This window comes from Sinohyriopsis cumingii, chromosome 12 (genome assembly GCF_028554795.1).
Source record: "Sinohyriopsis cumingii isolate HCF-2022 chromosome 12, ASM2855479v2, whole genome shotgun sequence".
NCBI classification, from domain to species: Eukaryota; Metazoa; Mollusca; class Bivalvia; order Unionida; family Unionidae; genus Sinohyriopsis; species Sinohyriopsis cumingii.
Window position 1 is genome coordinate 96,648,374 of NC_142972.1, and position 18,777 is coordinate 96,667,150.

Below are 18,777 nucleotides of genomic sequence, written 5' to 3' on the forward strand. Positions count from 1 at the left end.
ACCTAAAACCAGTATTGCATTTGCTAGATCTGTGCCCTATATACCTAATGACAGTATTGGCTTTGCTAGATTTGTGCCCTATAGACCTAAAGACAGTATTGCATTTGCTAGATTTGTGCCCTATAGACCTAAAGACAGTATTGCATTTGCTAGATTTGTGCTCAATAGACCTATACCTAATGACAGTATTGGATTAGCTAGATTTATGACCTATATACCTATATATAGATTTGTGTCATGTAGTCCTATACCTAAAGTACTATATGCAAACACAATTCTAAGGTCACCACCAATTCCAATACACAAAACATTTGGAAGCCCGAGGTACAGACAACAATATTCTAATTTCAGTTTCATACATTAAGTGTCAGTATAATTATGCTGATTGACAGATATATGAACACTGACACTGATAATCCTAGCAATTGGGGAATGTATGTCACTGTGACGTATTCTAGACATAATATATTCTCCACTAGATGCATCATTCATCAAGTTTCCTCTGTATACACACTTCATTGATCTAAAATGGACAGTTCTAATGCTGCAAGTTATTTAAGGTAATTTGTATGAATTATTGTGAAGTTAACTTCAAAATGAAAGATTAAACATTTTATTTCATACCCCAATAGAGAAATCATCTGAAAATTAAACTTATAAAAATATGGAATCTTTGTATAATCACAAATTGGGAAAAGGCAGTCCAAGTGATTAATTGGTTTTTATAGATGTATCCGACTGTAAACAGACATTGAAATTCATCAATCACGTGCAGCTAACACCAAACTATAGACAAGCTTGTGGCATATAAAATCTATACCTTAATAATGGTACAGTTATATTCCCTAAAAAAAGTGGAGCACAATAAATCAGCAATATATTCCAAATATACATAGTCACATGGGCATGAAAAGTCAAAGCAATCTATTCCAAATAATCATAGTCACATGGGCATGAAAAGTCAAATCAATCTATTCCAAATATGCATGGTCACATGGGCATGAAAAGTCAAAGCAATATATTCCAAATAATCATAGTCACATGGGCATGAAAAGTCAAAGCAATCTATTCCAAATATGCATAGTCACATGGGCACGAAAAGTCAAAGAAATCTATTCCAAATATGCATTGTCACATGGACATGAAAAGTCAAAGCAATCGATTCCAAATGAGCATTGTCACATGGACATGAAAAGTCAAAGCAATCTATTCCAAATAATTATAGTCACATGGGCATGAAAAGTCAAAACCAAAGCCAAGGTTTGAAAATATGGTCTTGTATAAGAGTTTCCCACCAAAATATTTAAACATGATTGAAAACTTATGAACTGGTGTTGCTATGATCTACTTAAGCTACTGGATAAATGTATTTCTTTGAGTGGATGCACATGCATGCACAAGCCAGCTGGATAGAGAAAAATCTATGTATGTAAATCCAAGATTTTTAAATGAGCCACACTTTAGAATGGGATGTTTTGCAATACATTGATGTGGCAGGGCATACTGATATTTTAGTACTTGCACTCTGGTAACTGATGGGATCTAATTTTGAAAGACAAAGATATCTCCACCCTTCCCACTATGATAACGTCTTTTTCTTACAATGATACTTCATATATGAAATATTACTATAATATCCTACAATCGAATGAAGTAATCTGAATATGCATATCAATATTGTACCAGGCTGTTTTGTATTTTCCCAACAAAGCTAACAAAATGAAGCTAAAACATGAACAAGCCACTATAATGGCCTGAAAATCAAATCATCTTTATATTACAGATATAGCTAATAAATAACACCAGTCTACTTTGAGTGATTGCAGTATGATGATCATTATAAAGTTTATGTAAAAAGAATTGCAAATCCTAAATGTGCAAAAAGATGATAAATTGCAAAAGGGCATGAAAGTCTAATCAGGTTATTTCAATAGAACTTAACCATGCCTTTCAAATTATATTTGCCAAGCTGAAGTGACTTTTTTCTAAAGTTGCATACAAGGCTTTTGTAAAAATGTTATACAAAAAAAGTAATTAATGTGTACAAATAATTACAATATAATGTCAGCTACCAAAGCAAACTAAGTCTTTGAACGCACTCATGATATCTGAAAATCCAGTCTGGTGTTTGAACTAACTCACAACATAAATATCCAATCTGGTCTTTGAACCTACTCCTGGTATATAGTCTGGTATCTGAACCCACGATATATTAATATCCAATCTGGTGTTTGAATCCATGCTATATATACATCCAATCTGGCCATTGAAACCACTCATGATATATAAGTATTCATTCTTGTCTTTGCAACCACCCATGCTATAAATACCCAGTCTGGTGTTTAAACTCACTCATATAAATATCCAGTCTGGTCTTTGCAACCATCCATGATATAAATATCCAGTCAGGTGTTTGAATCCATGATATATACACATCCAGTCTGGTGTTTGAACCCATTCATAATATAAAAATATCCAATCTGGTCATTGAACCCACTCATGATATACAAGTATTCATTCTGGTCTTTGCAACCACCCATGATTAAAATATCCAGTCTGTTGTTTGAATCCATGATATATACACATCCAGTCTGGTGTTTGAATCCTTGATATATACAAATCCAGTCTGGTGTTTGAACCGACTCATGATATAAAAGTATCCAATCTGGTCATTGAACCGACCCATGATATATAAGTATCAATTCTGGTATTTGCAACCACCCACAATATAAATATCCAGTCTGGTGTTTAAACTCACTCATGTAAATATGCAGTCTGGTGTTTAAACTCACTCATATAAACATCCAGTCTGGTGTTTAAACTCACTCATATAAATGTCCAGTCTGGTGTTTAAACTCACTCATACAAATGTCCAGTCTGGTGTTTAAACTCAACTCATATAAATGTCCAGTCTGGTGTTGTCCTATTTAAATGAGTGACAGACAGACAGATGAATGGACAGCCAAAAACCAATATGTCTCTTTGGGTCGAGACCTATATATGAGGGGACGAGTGATGAATGGACAGCTGACAATCGATCTATCTTTCCTTCAGTAGAGACCTAAATATGAGTGCATTATATGCAATGTTTAGGTACATATTATATTGCAACAAACATTTCAACCTTAAAATCAACTACTCTTGATGATCTTGCTGTATGAGAAACTGAGTACGGCTTCAGTTAGAATGGGAGAGATAAAATCTGATTGAGTAACTGTGAATGAAGTATGTGAACAGAATGAAATATGTGGTCCAAATACCCCAACCAATTTCCTTGCAGATGGCCATATTAAAAATGTACACTGTTTCTTGATATAAATTGATTTTCATGGGGCAAAGAACTGTGAGGCTCCTGTTTTTACTTCAAGTAAAAAATGTATGTCCCACCTATAAAATGTCCTAAGATGGTCCACTCATCTTTCTTTTCTTACTGCTAAGCACTGACTACAATTAATACCATATATGGTAAAAAAAAAATCTTTATTCACATATGAATGATATGCTATTGTCTGATATGGTAATTAAAGATTTTGTAAGATTAAAGTTCTTTCATAGACCAAATGGTCTCCACAAGTGTTAACTGTTAAGCTGACTGCTACCATATTACTGAGCTGATTCAGAGTGAAATTATGCATTCATGTTAGGGAAAATACATTATTGTCAAAATGTAAATACACAGTTCCAGAATGTCAACATATACAAATCTGAAATAGTTGTTGTTGTCGTTGTTGTTGTAGGGTTTAACACCATTTTTCAGCACGCGATAGGCTATACATGGCAGCCAGTATTAATGGTGGAGGAAGAACCCGGGAAATCCCCAGAAAGAACCACCGACCCTCGAGAAGTTACTGGCAAGCTTTCTCACATACCCACATTGGCCGAATCCGAGACTTGAACCCACGCAGACAGAGGTGAGATGACAGTGATCCGTGTGAGAGCACTTTAGACCACTCGGCCACTCGGGGCCCCCCAAATAGTTATCTCTCTTTGATTATAATTACCTGGAATGGGAGGGTGGTGATGGTAAATTATAATATGGTGAAAAAACCTTTGTTTGGATTAACATAAGTGGAAAAAACATTCTATTCTCTTGTTCAAGAATAAAAAAGTGAAAAAGATCATAGCTGTCATTCAGATTGTATTAAGAGCTGGAACTTTTAGGTGTTTTAAGAACAGTATGGACTGCAGATTGGGTGGGGTGGGGTGGGAGTTCCTTAGAAGGTGCTCTCCTTTAAAGCTAAAATTTGTGGAAATTTAGTACAATGCATAAATAAAATGACAGATCCTTAAATTTCCTCCATTAAGATATTATGAGTTTAATGTCATTTTTCAATACATAATAAGCTTTACATAGTGGCCATTATAACTGGAGAGGAAAGAACCCAGGAAAGCTCCGTTAAGAACCACTGACTTACGGAAGCTATTAGCATGCTTTCTCACAGATCCACATTGGTCAAGACTGAGACTGGAACCCTTGTGGAGAGAGATGAGATGGCAGTGATTGATAATAGCAAGTGCTTAGACCACTTCAGCCACATTGGCCCCTCCCTCTGGGAGACAGCATTGCATTGACTGGTCCACTACAATAATAGATGGAAATTAGGGTACAAAATGATTACGATGTTTTAAACTGATACAATGTATGGCTCATCTGCAAAATCTGAACATAATTCATCATACTGGTAATGAAAGAAATAATGAGAAATGATTTTTCTTAAGATCAATCAGAGATAATCATGTTTAGTTAATGTATGCCTTGTCATCACAACACATACAAGTAATTCAAAATTATAACATGCAACAGTAGAAGTATTAATATCATTTAATGTGTTACAGACACATACTTTTCCATCTATTAAAGTGTTACCGACACCTATTTTTCCATCTTTTAAAGTGTTACCAACACCTACTCTTCTATCATTTCAAGTGTTACTGACACCTACTTTTCCATCTTTTAAAGTGTTACCAACACCTACTTTTCCATCTTTTAAAGTGTTACCAACACCTACTCTTCTATCATTTCAAGTGTTACTGACACATACTTTTCTATCATTTAAAGTGTTACTGACACATACTTTTCTATCTTTTAAAGTGTTACCAACACCTACTTTTCCATCTTTTAAGGTGTTACCAACACCTACTCTTCTATCATTTAAAGTGTTACTGACACATACTTTTCTATCATACATTATCAATCTGTACATGAGAATCAGCAAAATGCAAGTAACTTTCTTATGAAAATATCACTTTAATTGGTTTGAATCTATATTTGAAAATCAAAGGCACAAATTTGCAATGCCTAATGATGGTGCTGCCCACTTGCGCAAGCTGATCACAGCATGCATATATAGGATAAAACATAACAGAAGTTTTACTAAGTATCATCTGGCATGACTGTATTGAATAGAATACATTGTGATCTCAAAGTACTGAGAGGTCATATAGAGGTTATTTTGAATATAATGTGATGTTATCAAACAAGTCATTAAGTAAAGGTTGATGTCATAGGTATGAAATAAGTAGCCGATTGGTGTGATTTAAAAAAATGAATTGGGCATAAATGTGTGGAATACGGGCAACTGGAAAAATAAGGTTGAATGCTAAACGATTTCACAAATCAGTTCAAGTGGGTGGGGAAAAATGGCAATCATGTGCTGTCCATAAGTTGGCAATGATTACAACTTAAAACTCTGCACTTAAGCATTAAAAAAAACCCCACTTTAAATGCTTTCATTCAGGCAAGAGTGGATAGCTTCCTGGAACTAAACCTAACGAATTCACAGTACAGTATTTGTAGTAAGGGTGTAGATACCATTTCGCTGCAGTGGCTGGTGTATTTGTCTAAAAAACGTGGCTTTTAAAGATATTGCAGTAGGTGCGCTCAACCTAGTCACTAAACTGCTAAAGGCATTTAAAACATGCAAAACAAATTCAAAGGTTATATAAATCTAACCCTGTCTACACAGTAAGAAAACCTGAAATCGATGGTAAATGATGCAATCTTGTCACATAAGTTTCTGTCCACTTTACACTGTTTGTCCATTATATGCATTCTGTGTATGAAATTTATGCGTAGATTTTATAATTCTTAATTTGAAATTAGGCAATTTACATTTTATTCTTAAAAAATGCACAAACTTGTGCTCAAAACACTTTTCACAGTACTAAAGAGAGCCATATTATACTGGTTCTCTGCCGTTGAAATTTAATTATATTGAAAGGAACCGGGAACCATGCTAAGCCGCCAAATAGTCTGGTTCTTGGCTATATATCTTATAGAACAGCGGTATCGGATGTTGCATGCAAAGAACGTGGATATGTATTAATGCGCGAAGCTGCTGTACTGTATTCCGAATGAGGAATGTGAGCCGAATTTTGTTGGCTCAGGAGCAGACGACAAGAATTGGAGAGTGCAGAAGTTTTCATGGAGGCAGGAACTTTCATTGAAATAGTCAGGGTAGTATATACATGTAATATTAAGTATCAGGTGCAAATTTCTGAAAATAAGATATTTCATTATCATTTAATCTTATTTTCTAAAAATATTGCTTTAAATGCCACAGGTACTGTAGGAATGCTTGTTTCCGTCGTAAAATTTCAAACTATTGAAAACACCCACTCCCACTAATTTGTAGAAGAGGAGTTGGTGTTGTCATTAACTTCCAATTTTGCTGAGAGAAACGAGTGCCTGTACCGAATGCAGATCATATATACTTTTTTCTTCCCCCCCCCCCCCCGCCTCGTTTGTGTCGTTTGAGTCGGAACGTTAATGTAACTTTTTAAATACTTTACATTTTTAAAAGAAAATGCTGACAAGACGTTTATTGTTTTTCTTCTCTTTTTACACAAAATAGGTTCGTCCTTAAAAAATAAAGTCGAATTTAAATTTACTGTTTTACCTGCACATGATTTGGTTTAATTATTTTACCTGACAACAACTACAGCTTGAATTATGTGTATGTAAAACACGTATCTCAGTGTCTTCCGGTTTTGACTGAGTGCTTGAATCATAATTAGGGCAGTTCTTTTGACAAGGTTTGCCTTTGAGGCAAATATCATGTGTCCGTGAATTTGTCTTTTCATATCCACCCAGCAAGTATATCAGGTATACGTTGTTATAAGGTGGGGACTTCGATCATTTCCAATCTATAGCCCATGGGCTAAATCCAGCTAAAAATGAACACCAGGGCTTATTTCGGTTTCAAAATATTAATTTGTCTTTTCATGTACTGTAGGCGTATGTATGGCTATATGGTGGGGATCTCATTAGTTTCCAAGTTATGGTGCAGGGTCAAACATTTCATAAGAGTAGGCTGGCTTCTGTGGTCAAAATAAGTTGCATGCATTAATCATAATTTTCATCCCCAACTCTTGTACACATGGTTGTATGGTGCTAGCCTCAAAAGTTGTACAATTGTGATACAAAGGTAGGTATTGACCCTCCGTGCAAACTGATGTGCAAATTTATATTTAATGCCGAGTAAGTGTGCATTATGGGCGTCGCCAAAGAAATCGCAATAGTTTCTATTATATTGACCAAGGGGATACGTTTTCTTGAGGGTGGGGATAGACTGACTCCGTGTTATCTCCTCAAGTGGTTTCTATTGATTGATCACATATGGCAATTTTCAGGAGTTACTTGAAATTTATGTAAAATCACCTCTACCCCTTTAGCCCTACCATACTCGGGGCAAGGTATTTTTATTTTTATGCTAAAACGTAATGGCTACAGTAATCCTAGTTTCCTGTGACCCTTCCCTCTATATATTTGATATCAGGGCATTTATGTTAAAGCATGTCATAGCTTCAATAGCATTAGTTGTAGTTGCAGAGCATTACAATTTAGCAACTAAACTAATAGTAATAATAATAATACAAATAATACAACTATTGCGACAATGATGGTGGTGGCTAAAATACGAAAACAATTACTTTTTTGAGGATGATTTATCCTTCATGCTCCTTTTCAAAATATTGCCAGGTGATAAAAACAAACGGTATTGTGCAATTAGTATAATATAGTAATAATATAAATAATACGACTATTACGATAATGGTGGTGGTGGCTAAATTTACGACACTGGGCCAATGTTTTAGGTCAGAAATAGATATACCAATGTGTACATGTTTATTTTGCATTGTTTACTAAAAGTATATATGTCTGTATTTTCTTTATTTCGTATGCTGATGTGTGTCTCTCTTTTATCCACAGCCGTCCTTGGACCCGACTACAATGGCTTTGTGGTGACAGAAGACACGTTGCTGGTCATAGACAAGAATGCGAGGAATCTCCAGATTTACAATCGACATGACGGTAAACTGTTTACATCACACGAACTGGAGTCCATTCCCACGGGTGTCTGTCTTATTGTAGGGACGGCAAAGGGTAGGGGAGGTAACCAAAGCAGACATACCAAAATATGTACGGAACTTTTCGGTATGGAAATGTGTGAAAATCCGAATGGGTGGGTACACTCTACGGCAATTTTACTAACGGCCACATATTTTCATGATTCCGAAAGGTGCCGAATATTTTCTAAAGTCTCTGAAGCATGCGTAATGATACTTTTTTCTAAAAAGCGCGCAGTGCGGATAATACAAATGACCGTAGAAGAGAAGAAATATTAATGAAAATAATTTATGGGCCGATTACGCAGTTCTATTCAAGATATTAATAAATAATTTTCATTTCTTATACTGAATAGAGACAAAACTGCTGCAATCGTCCACGTAATGAAGTGCAATTATTCATTTTTGTATGACCCTGTTCGATGTAATTGTTCAGCCTCGTTTTCATTTCACCATGTATATGGATCGATGTGAAGATGCAAATATTAGAAGCTGAAAATCACTGTACACAAAATATGATAGTCAGTTATTTTATCAATAATAATGAATAAAGAATTGATTTAGAACAATTAGTTTTTTGTTTATCTTCTGTTGAACTGTTTTATTTGGCCTGCTTTAAATATATAAGAAGGTCACTCACACGTCAATTCGTGCCAATTAGTAGTATTAATTTGTCTTCTTCAATTTTAATCCGGGATAAATTATCTTGGTAGTAAGCAAAATTGTGTTTCATAGATATTACTTATCAGACATTTAACAAATCTTGTACGGAGTTTCTTTTATTTTTTTGTGTTTTGCATGCTGGTGTATGTATATCCTTGATGATGGAGTCCAATAAAGACATTAGAACTTTAAATGTTCGGACAGCTATTGACATCTTTCATAAAAGTACATCAGAGACAACTGATGAACATTATATAATAAACAAATTTGCAGAAATAGCTAACCTTGATCCATCATCTATTAATAAACAAGCTCTAACTGCAAAGCTGTATCGATACAAGAATAAACTTAAAGGGAAGCGAGGGTTGGCAAAGAATGAATTTGAAAATGAAGCATTTTCAGTTCCAGTTAACACTGTGACAGCACCTAAAGTTACAAGTGGAAAACTTTATGAAGAGGAACTTTCATCTTGCAAGCAAGCATGTATAAGTTTAGCAACTGAATTGTCACAGTTCAAACAACAGTCAGAACAACAAACAGAGTCATTGAAGGAACAAAAAACTGTTGAAATTAGAGAGACTATAGAAAAACATCAGCATGAGATTTTAAGTCTTAAAAGATCTCATTCTCAAGAATTAAAAACTCAATCAAAGAAATTCAAATCAAAGACCCTGCAACTATCCTCTCGAATGAAAAAGTTAATAAATGATAAAGAAAAAATGCTTCAGAAATTCAATTTCATTGCTAAAGAGAAACGAGATGCTCGTTATGAAAACACTCTACTGAGGAGAACCCTATCACGATATGCCATTAAGAGAGCTTCTGTTGCAAACAACAGAGCATTGCAAAAAACAATAATTCGCCAGAAGCAAAAGCTTTCAATGTTGAAAACTGACAATGAAAATTTAAGGCTCAGCAACATCAGATTAACTATTCAGTTACAACATGAGCAAGAGAACGTGAGAATGTTAAATGAAAAGTTGACAGCATCAAAAAATGCAAGTGATATTGAAAGTAAAGAGAATAGTCAGCTGAAGAAAGACTTGCAAAACATAACAGAGGACAGAGATTATTTGCAAGCTCTTCTACAAGATAATGCTGCAATTGACCTATATGATCCTGTAACGAAATGTTACACACCCAATACAAGACAATGCATTATGAACATTACCAGTTATAATGTTGCATCAGCTAATGTAGGTCCAGTAATAACAGAAGTTTTAAAGCTTGCTAACAGAACTCCTAATGAAGTTCCATCGAGGAGAACTGTGGATAATATAATAGCTGAAAAACTTGCTATTGGACAAAAGCAGCTTGGAGCTACTGTTGGTACAGCACAAAATACATGCTTGTATGGTGATGAAACAAGAAAATTTGGGCAGACGTAACAAACATTTTTGTTAAGTGATGAAAACAAAAATTTGTATTTTTTGGGTCTGAGAGATATGTCTGACAAATCAGCCAGAACTACACTGGACATTTTTAGGAACATATTAGATGACATTTCTGATATGTGTGAATCATACAGAACCAATAATAATACAACCCTTGGGAATAGTATTCTATGCAACATAAGAGATTTTATGTCTGACAGAGCCCAAACAAATTTAGCTTTTACAGAAATGTTAGAGCAATATAGGAGAGATGTCATGCTTACGTTTTCAAGTAATTGGAATGACATGACAGAGGGCGAACAGACAGCCACAGTTAAAGTTAATAATTTTTTCTGTGGACTACATTTACTTGTAAATTTTGCTGAATGCCTTTCTCCTATTCTCTCCCTGTTTGAGAAAATAGAGGAGCAGGATACATCTTCATCAGACACTTTAGATGAGGAAGAGACATCATCTGGTGAACTGTTTAGCTCTGATGCTAAAACAATCTCTTTTCTACGTTTCTGTGGAAAATGCTTTGCTCGTGGTGTGGACGAGAAAAGTGGTTGCTATAGTGCATTTAGAACATTTTGTCAGTCTCAAAATGGGAAGAGCATGTTGTTAATTTTCGAGGAAATAGATTTAATGTTATATTTTTAATGGGTCAAATAGCCTTTTACCACCATCAGAGGATCAAGCAGTTTTTTGAAACGGTACATAGAACATGTAACAGACTTCAAAAACTGACGTTATCGCTTGTGAACAAGCCATACATAATTGCCAGCTGTAAGGTTCTGGGGCTCATATCAAAGTTAATAACAGCCCCTTTATGGAGATTGATTGAAAGTAATGTTCATGTTTTAGACATGAATAACAGTTATCATGCACTGCTAGCCTTCTTTGACAGAGCTAGTCAAGAATCTACAGATTTCATTAATGGTAATGACCACCCATTTGAAAGTAGTCTAATTGAAAAAGACGAAATTTATGCCAAACTTGTTCAGCCCTGTGATGGCATTGATGACAATGCATGTGCTCTTGCACAAATGGCTTTCAAAGGACTTGGAAGTGTTTTAGTAGTTTGCAATGAAAGCAATTGTATATTTTTTAGTCTTTTACTCATATTGTAAGAAGCGAGTTATCTTTTCCTTTTTGCACTTCAAAAATTATGTGTACGTCATTTTGTACGTAAAAAAACCACACTGATATGATCTATAGGAACAGGAAAACAACATTTAAATGGGCTATACTCATCAGTTCATAGTTTAAACCTATCAGTAAGACAACCAGTTTAAATTTATAATGTATACAAATTTTTTTTTAAATAGTGTCCTTCTGACGTTTTTCTGTAATTTGAGTACGTAAAAATGTCGGAGGGTACCGGTATAAAAAACGACATAACTCAATCAATTTTACAGATATTCTTTTCAAATAAACTTTATTATTCATCTCAAAGATGCTATTACCATAACATCTGTTTTCAAGCTGCTTATAACAAACTGTTAAAAAACCATTGCCGTCCCTACTTATTGGCAAGACGGAAGTTGCTGTGTGTCTGTTGGACAGTACGATTGTAATCCTGTCATTGAAATCTATACATGACGTAAAACGGGTCAAAACATTAAATGTAAGGACAGGATTTCATTACTGTCATTCAGTGGCAAACTGGAATTCAGACAAACTCGTTGTCAGCGGTTGGAAAATGGACGACTACTGGATGTTGTACTGGTGTGTTGTAAACCTTACAGATGGACGTGTAGACTCAATTCACAAGGTCGGTCAAGTGGCCATTGGTATTAGTGTTAGTCACTTGGCCGTAAAAGACAACACTGTCTACATCTCGTGTTGGACTGATTACTACAATACTGATGGTGTGTATGCATATGATATTTTTAATCCACACACACCAAAGTTTCTGTATCAACATGATGAATTTATACCGTACTCAATAATGGTTGATAGGAGGAATTTTATTTACGTGTGTGACAGGTACACTAACAGCATTCATCAGCTGACAGACAGCGGTCAACTAGTGACCATACACAGAGGGTCATCAAGTCCCTATGAAATATTCTATGATGACCAGCATGGAGTTCTTTACACCACAATGGAGGATAGTAATGTGATTACTGTCTACAGACTGGAATATTCACATCAATCAGGTAATTCCATTTTATTTTATATCACACGATAACGAAAACTAAATATTTTATTTATTTACAATTCCTAATTCACATTTGGATAATAAATGTAAGTTATACATATTACAATTAGAACCTAATTGTAAAGACAAACAGTTTAAAATATATAAAATGAAATTAAAGTGTAATAAATATATATTTTTTTATTCTCCAGTGTGTAAACTCGAAGTGACGTTCGTCAAGCATAATCATTTTTATTGATTTTGACTGCAATTATAATAATAGTTGTTATTTTAAAATTTAATGCCAATATAGTTGTACCAAATTCAATTTATTCATGATTGCTAAGCTATCTGCATTTTAGTTCTTACTATCCAATTTCATATAAAAATTTTAATTCTCTGTGGACTGTCGCAATGGCGGCTGGCTAGCTAGCGTTGATCATTACCAGTGCGGGGCAATACACAGTTTGTTTTTGTCCAGTAGGGGGCGCTTTCATTGAGAAGCCATTTGCACGCGACGGTCAATCTGGGTTACACCGGAAAGCACTCTTGGGTTACAGCGTCTAAAATTCCGCGTTTCTCATGTTCTTGCAGGTTGCATAATCTCGCGGTGTTGGATATTTCCGTTTTACATAGACACTTGCACAATCTGCCTTTCGTTTCTAACAAATTCTTTTAATAATGTTTTCTTTTTGTGAAAATAAATAAGAAACTTATTGACCAATAGAAGACGTATCAGATATCTACTTTTCCTCAACGATTATTTATAGAAATCTCCATCTTGTCATGCCGAAGCTGAATATGAATGGCGCATTCATATTCCGGATGATATAGGAATAATTAAACGAACCCCTTCAATTTAATGTTCGATTGATGAGTTTAATTTGGTTTGGACACTTGACAGCTTGGCTTTGCTTCAGATGTGCATCTATTGAAAGACTGATCGCTCTTGGTTATTTTCACTTCCTCTTGGAACTTCCATGATTTTAAAAGTTAAATCAAGACCAAACAAAACAAAAAAGCAAACATAAAAACATGCTGACAACTTGTATTCTTTATACAATTGTTTTATATTTTATAATTTTTTAAATACATGTTTATATGCAGGTATTCCCTACTCTGGCAATATTCCCCTGTCAATTTTAAAAGTGCTTAAGTTAGGTCACTTTTAATTAATTTAAGCCTTTTTTTGGATGAAATGAATCAGTCATTTTGTTCAGCTGTTGCTTTATATGATGCATGATTTCCATAATTAACACATGTAAATATATTCACAGTTCATGAATGCATGCCAGCATGCTGTACATTATACATGTTGCAAATGCAAACATGTTCACATGTACCAGTTACATTTTTAGAAGTATTTAATAATTGTAGAGCAGACTCTTACTGGTGCTGCCAGGTTTACATTTTATAAATATATCACAGTTTTAATCAGATTGTAGATTTAAATGTTTGGATTATTATTTTTATGTGTTTACTAAATTGAACACCAATAAACTGTGGTGAGCTTTTATGACAATAGATTTGTGAATGTTGCACAAGTCTCCAGTGTATTAACATGAATAACTTTGATGGCGTACATTGAAATTACACTCTCTGATCAGTGTTTCCCTTTGTCCTCATTTGTGCTTCAGAGACCCCCAAAGTTTTTATTTTACCCCCATTTTTGGTACCAAAGTTTGTTTTTTACTCAGTAAGACCCCCAGTTTTGACACCAAGGTGATTTTTGACTCAATCTTGCACCTCTAGAGGATTGACTGTCTGATGTTTTGGGTAGTCATTATTTTTCGATTTGCCTCAATGTTAACAGTAAAAATAATCCATTACATGCACAGGTGTTCCAGTAGAAATTCAGAAAATGGATGAGAGATCCATCCAACTTTTTGAAGATGCTCTAAAAGATGGAAAGGAAACTATATACAACATAAGACTCATGGTTGTTGGACATATGGGTGTAGGGAAGACAACCCTTGTCAAGCGTCTTCTTGGAGAGGAAGTGAACATTTCTGAGAGATGTAGTACAGAGGGCATAGATGTCTATGTCAACTGCTGTGATGTTTCTTTATCGACCTGTGAATGGATGAGGCGAGAAAAAGGTATGTGGGCATACAAATATAAAATATATACATTTCTCTATTTACTCACATACCAGGAGGTGAAATGTATTGTGCTGTGCTGATATCTGTCCATTCATCTCTGTTTTGTTTTGGCACAATAACCTAAGTTTTCTACAATCTAACATTGCCACAGATTGTAAGTAGTTTGCATTTGGGGCAAGGAAGTAACCTACATGTTTTAATTTCAGGATGAAAAAGATGTAGCATCAGAGTCTAGAGTTGAAGGTCACAGCGACTAAAAGAAGGGAATTTCCCACACAATTAGCAATGACAGATTTTCAAGATGGTCACCACGATGACTATGCTAGAAATCTGATCTGTACCATTTTCATTTAGGACTAACTGATCATTATCAAAAGTCCTATACTCATAGCTGCCAACCCTCAAGGTTTTGGCGTGAATTTCATGATTTTTCTAGTGATTCATGAATTCACGCCACATGCAAAAAAATCACGACTTCCCCAATTCTCAATTATTTTAAATCTTTAATAAAATAACCAATTTCCAGCTAAGCGATAGTCATGATATCAGCAGTTGACGAAACGGTCTGGTACTGCGGTATTAGTGGAACTATGGCAAATTGATACAGTTGGCCCGGTAGCAATCATTTTAGTGGATTTTAATCTGGATTTATAAGTGTAGTTTTACAAATGCTTTTGAAAGAAACTGGGGCCTAACCAGAATTTTGCTCTGCACATGTGCTGCAAACACTGATTTGAATTACCATTTGTCACCACATCTTGAAAACACATCTTGAAAATGTCTCCACAAACAAGGAAAAAGAAATGTATTATACAAAAAGTGAAGTTTAGTTTGAAATACACCAAAAATTGGCTGTGCATTCAGACATCAAACACTGACATACATCATGCTTTTTTGCACGCAGCGTGCCACAAATTTTAGCATTAGGCATGGTGGCAGAGACGATACGAGGAAGCACATTGGTAGCCAAAAGCACAAAAAACACGCAGAAGATTTCAGCTCTCGATGGAAGACCTGCAAGCTACCAATGCTGAAGCATTGTTTGTGAGTTTTCTTGTTGAACACAATCTACCTTTATCAGCTGGAGACCATGCTAAGCATTTGTTCCGACAAACATTCCCGTTCTCGAAGATCGCTTCATGAATTCATGTCAAACTTCACTAATTTGTATCCCTATTTTCACTAATTGCCACGAGGGTTGGCAGCTATGCATACTAGAGATCTGATCAGTATCATTTCCATTTAGGACCAACTAGTCATTATCAAGCGCCTTAGTGCAAAACCTATGGTGATATGGCCAACCATTCTGGAACAGCGATATGAATTTCAAGGTAGCAGCACAAGATTTTTATTCAGAACCAAGTCAGTCATAGGGTGAAGGCATGCTTAAAGTTTCATGTCCATTTGCCAAGTAGTTAAAGCAAATTGTGATCAGAAGCTTGTGTTAATGGATGGATGAATAAAGGACAACATGCCATCCCATTAAGACATCTGATATAGGTCCATTAGAACCAAAAAATTTAAAATAGTTTTTTGACTTTTTGTGTCAAAGACGTTGACCATAGGGAATGTATGTCTTGTGATATAGAAGACAATTTTTCTTTTATAAGAAGAGGAAGACGTATATTGATTTCAAATTGAATATGTTTAAGCTGTATGCATCTTATGTACGAGTGCTTTACATCTGAAGATTATGATAGTGTTTACCACCTGGCAGACATATAATATATGAGACTAATGTAAAAGGCTTATATCTAGAGATTTTAATAGTATTTACAACCTGGCAAGCATATAATATACAATTTTTGATCCTCCTGTTATTTCAGGTTCTCTGATTTTTCCTTCTGTGATGTTAACGTGGTTCTCTTTGTGAAAATGGGCACAATAATCCTAGTCTCATTTTGTTCATGTCTATAAAGAGCAGTTACATACCACCTTGGCATTAACATTTTTGTTTGCAGATGTAACTGTTTTTGCATATGTAAAGGCAGATCTTCAAATTTCCAATGCCAGAGGCTGCAAGGGGGGGTACATAATTTTTCACATAAAAATGCAAATATCAGGAATGAGACTATTCCATTTGGGATTATGAATTGTTATAGAAACTATCAGATAACTTTTCATCTCTGACATGGTAATCTAACTTTTTATGAAACATCCTTTGATTTCATCCTAATTGTTTATCTGTGTTTTTGACAGCTTTCCATGAAATGGTTACCTTTGGCCAAATTATTTGATATTGTTTCAGAGCCTCCCCCTCCCCCCCCCCCCGCTATTATTTTCTTATTTGCTATGAATTTTCAATTTCCAAGACTAAAATAATATAAAAATTTTTTTTTACTGGGTGGTGGTGGTGGTGCTAGGGTCAGCAATGAAAGATAGGGATGGTCGGCCAACCTGAAACATTATTGTCTTATGTAAGTCACTACCACTCTTGAAGGAATGATCTGCACTTCTCAATTTAAATGGTGTAGATAATTTCGTTCAGGTATACAAAAAAAACAACAAGAAACAATAGATGATGGTAAACTGTGTCATGCTAGGGCACAAATCATGAGTTGTCAAAATATAACTTGGAAGGTTATGTTGCCCATAACATTTTGGAGAAGGCTGTTCAGAACATTAGTTTAAACTTGCTACAAGGGATATCGTGAAGTACAAACTACAGCTTTATGACAGTTGAAACAGTCCTCTTAAACATATATTACTTCTCCCAAAAGAGATTTTCTGCAGGGTTGATTGATATATTTGTGAGAAGACCTTGCTGGTCAGTGTAACAATTTTTATTAAATCAACTGCTGCAATTTATGTAATTGTGGAGACAATTTATTTCTCTGTTCTAGTTTAATGAGTATGAAAGTAATTAATGTTAATTGGTTGTTGTTTGTGGTTTAGCGCCATGTTTCAGTGTATGATATACTATGCTGTTATGTATATTTGATTTAATTTATATCTGATTTAATTTAATTGTAAGATTTTTTAAAAATTATTTTAAATTTCATTATATGTCAAAATAATGTAATTTTTTTAAACTAGGAAATTTATATTTTCCAGAAATTAGTTTCACCTTAGAGTTAATCGTAAACACTGAACTTTATATCTTATGCTGACCTAGTTCCCGACCTTGATTCAGAGATCACTGCGACAAGTAAACAACTTTTTATTTTTATCTTATTCTTTGAGTAAAATGATTGGTTTTTGTCAAGGTCATAATGGGACTACGTCCTTTTAGACGTAAATACTTCTAAAAAATTCTTAATAGTTGACCCTAGTCCGGGAATGTTTTGAGTTTCAAGTTACTATAATTCCAATTGTTATGAATGTAATGGATTTTCTACAATATGATTGGATGTAAATTGTGTAAATGGTCACGTGATACTGATCTGGAATTTTTTACACTTCGATACATTCTGGGACTACTTTCGGTTTGCAAGTATAAATAAACATTGCAGACACATCACTGTGAAACAATTGTTTAGTCTGTTAAATTTTTAATTCAGTAAATAAATATAACTTCTACCCTTTTTTATACATTTTCCAATATTATTTGATTGATATTCATAGTTGACTATACAATTTAGCATTCGTCTGCTACACAGCCAAGCAAAATGGCAGACTAAGGTGATTTTTCACTGCAATTTTCTGCTGAGTTTTTTGAACAATTAGATGACAAGGAATTAAAAGAAATAATAGCAGCGACTGAAGCAGATGGAGATGGATTTGATGATATTGCGATGGATGGTACAAACGCTGAAAATGAAATCGAACAGAGATTGACAAATTCCCTCACAGAGCACCCCATGACCGCCGTCACCCTAGCCATACATAACAACAACACTAATAGCATGGGAACTGGGACAGTTGATTTTGAGGCCGCTGATTGAGATACACCAAGATTGAAGAAATTATCTGAGGAGGACTTAAAACCTATTGAAATAAATCAATACTCAGAGGCTACTAAACGAAACATAAAATGGGGCATTGGCGTTTTTAATGGTACATTTTTAAATTTTCTGTATATTTTTGTTTGCTAATTTTCAAACGTGTGTGGGTGTTGGTGGCATGGTGTGAATATGACCACTTATACAAAAATAAAAACAAATATTTATGAGACCATTATTCAAAAGACTGGATAAAGTTTATAAAT

The 18,777-nt window shown here is 34.7% G+C and overlaps 1 protein-coding gene across 1 annotated transcript in view; it reads left to right on the forward strand.

The window, feature by feature from the left end:
* The first annotated feature begins 11,937 nt into the window (after positions 1–11,937).
* The window catches only part of LOC149787040 (uncharacterized), a 101,146-nt gene continuing 94,306 nt past the window's right edge, over positions 11,938–18,777 (forward strand). The window contains exons 1-2 of the mRNA XM_089976024.1: positions 11,938–12,547; positions 14,367–14,627. Coding sequence (XP_089832150.1) covers positions 12,088–12,547; positions 14,367–14,627 — 721 coding nt within the window. The 5' untranslated portion in view covers positions 11,938–12,087. The remainder of the gene's footprint in view (positions 12,548–14,366; positions 14,628–18,777) is intronic.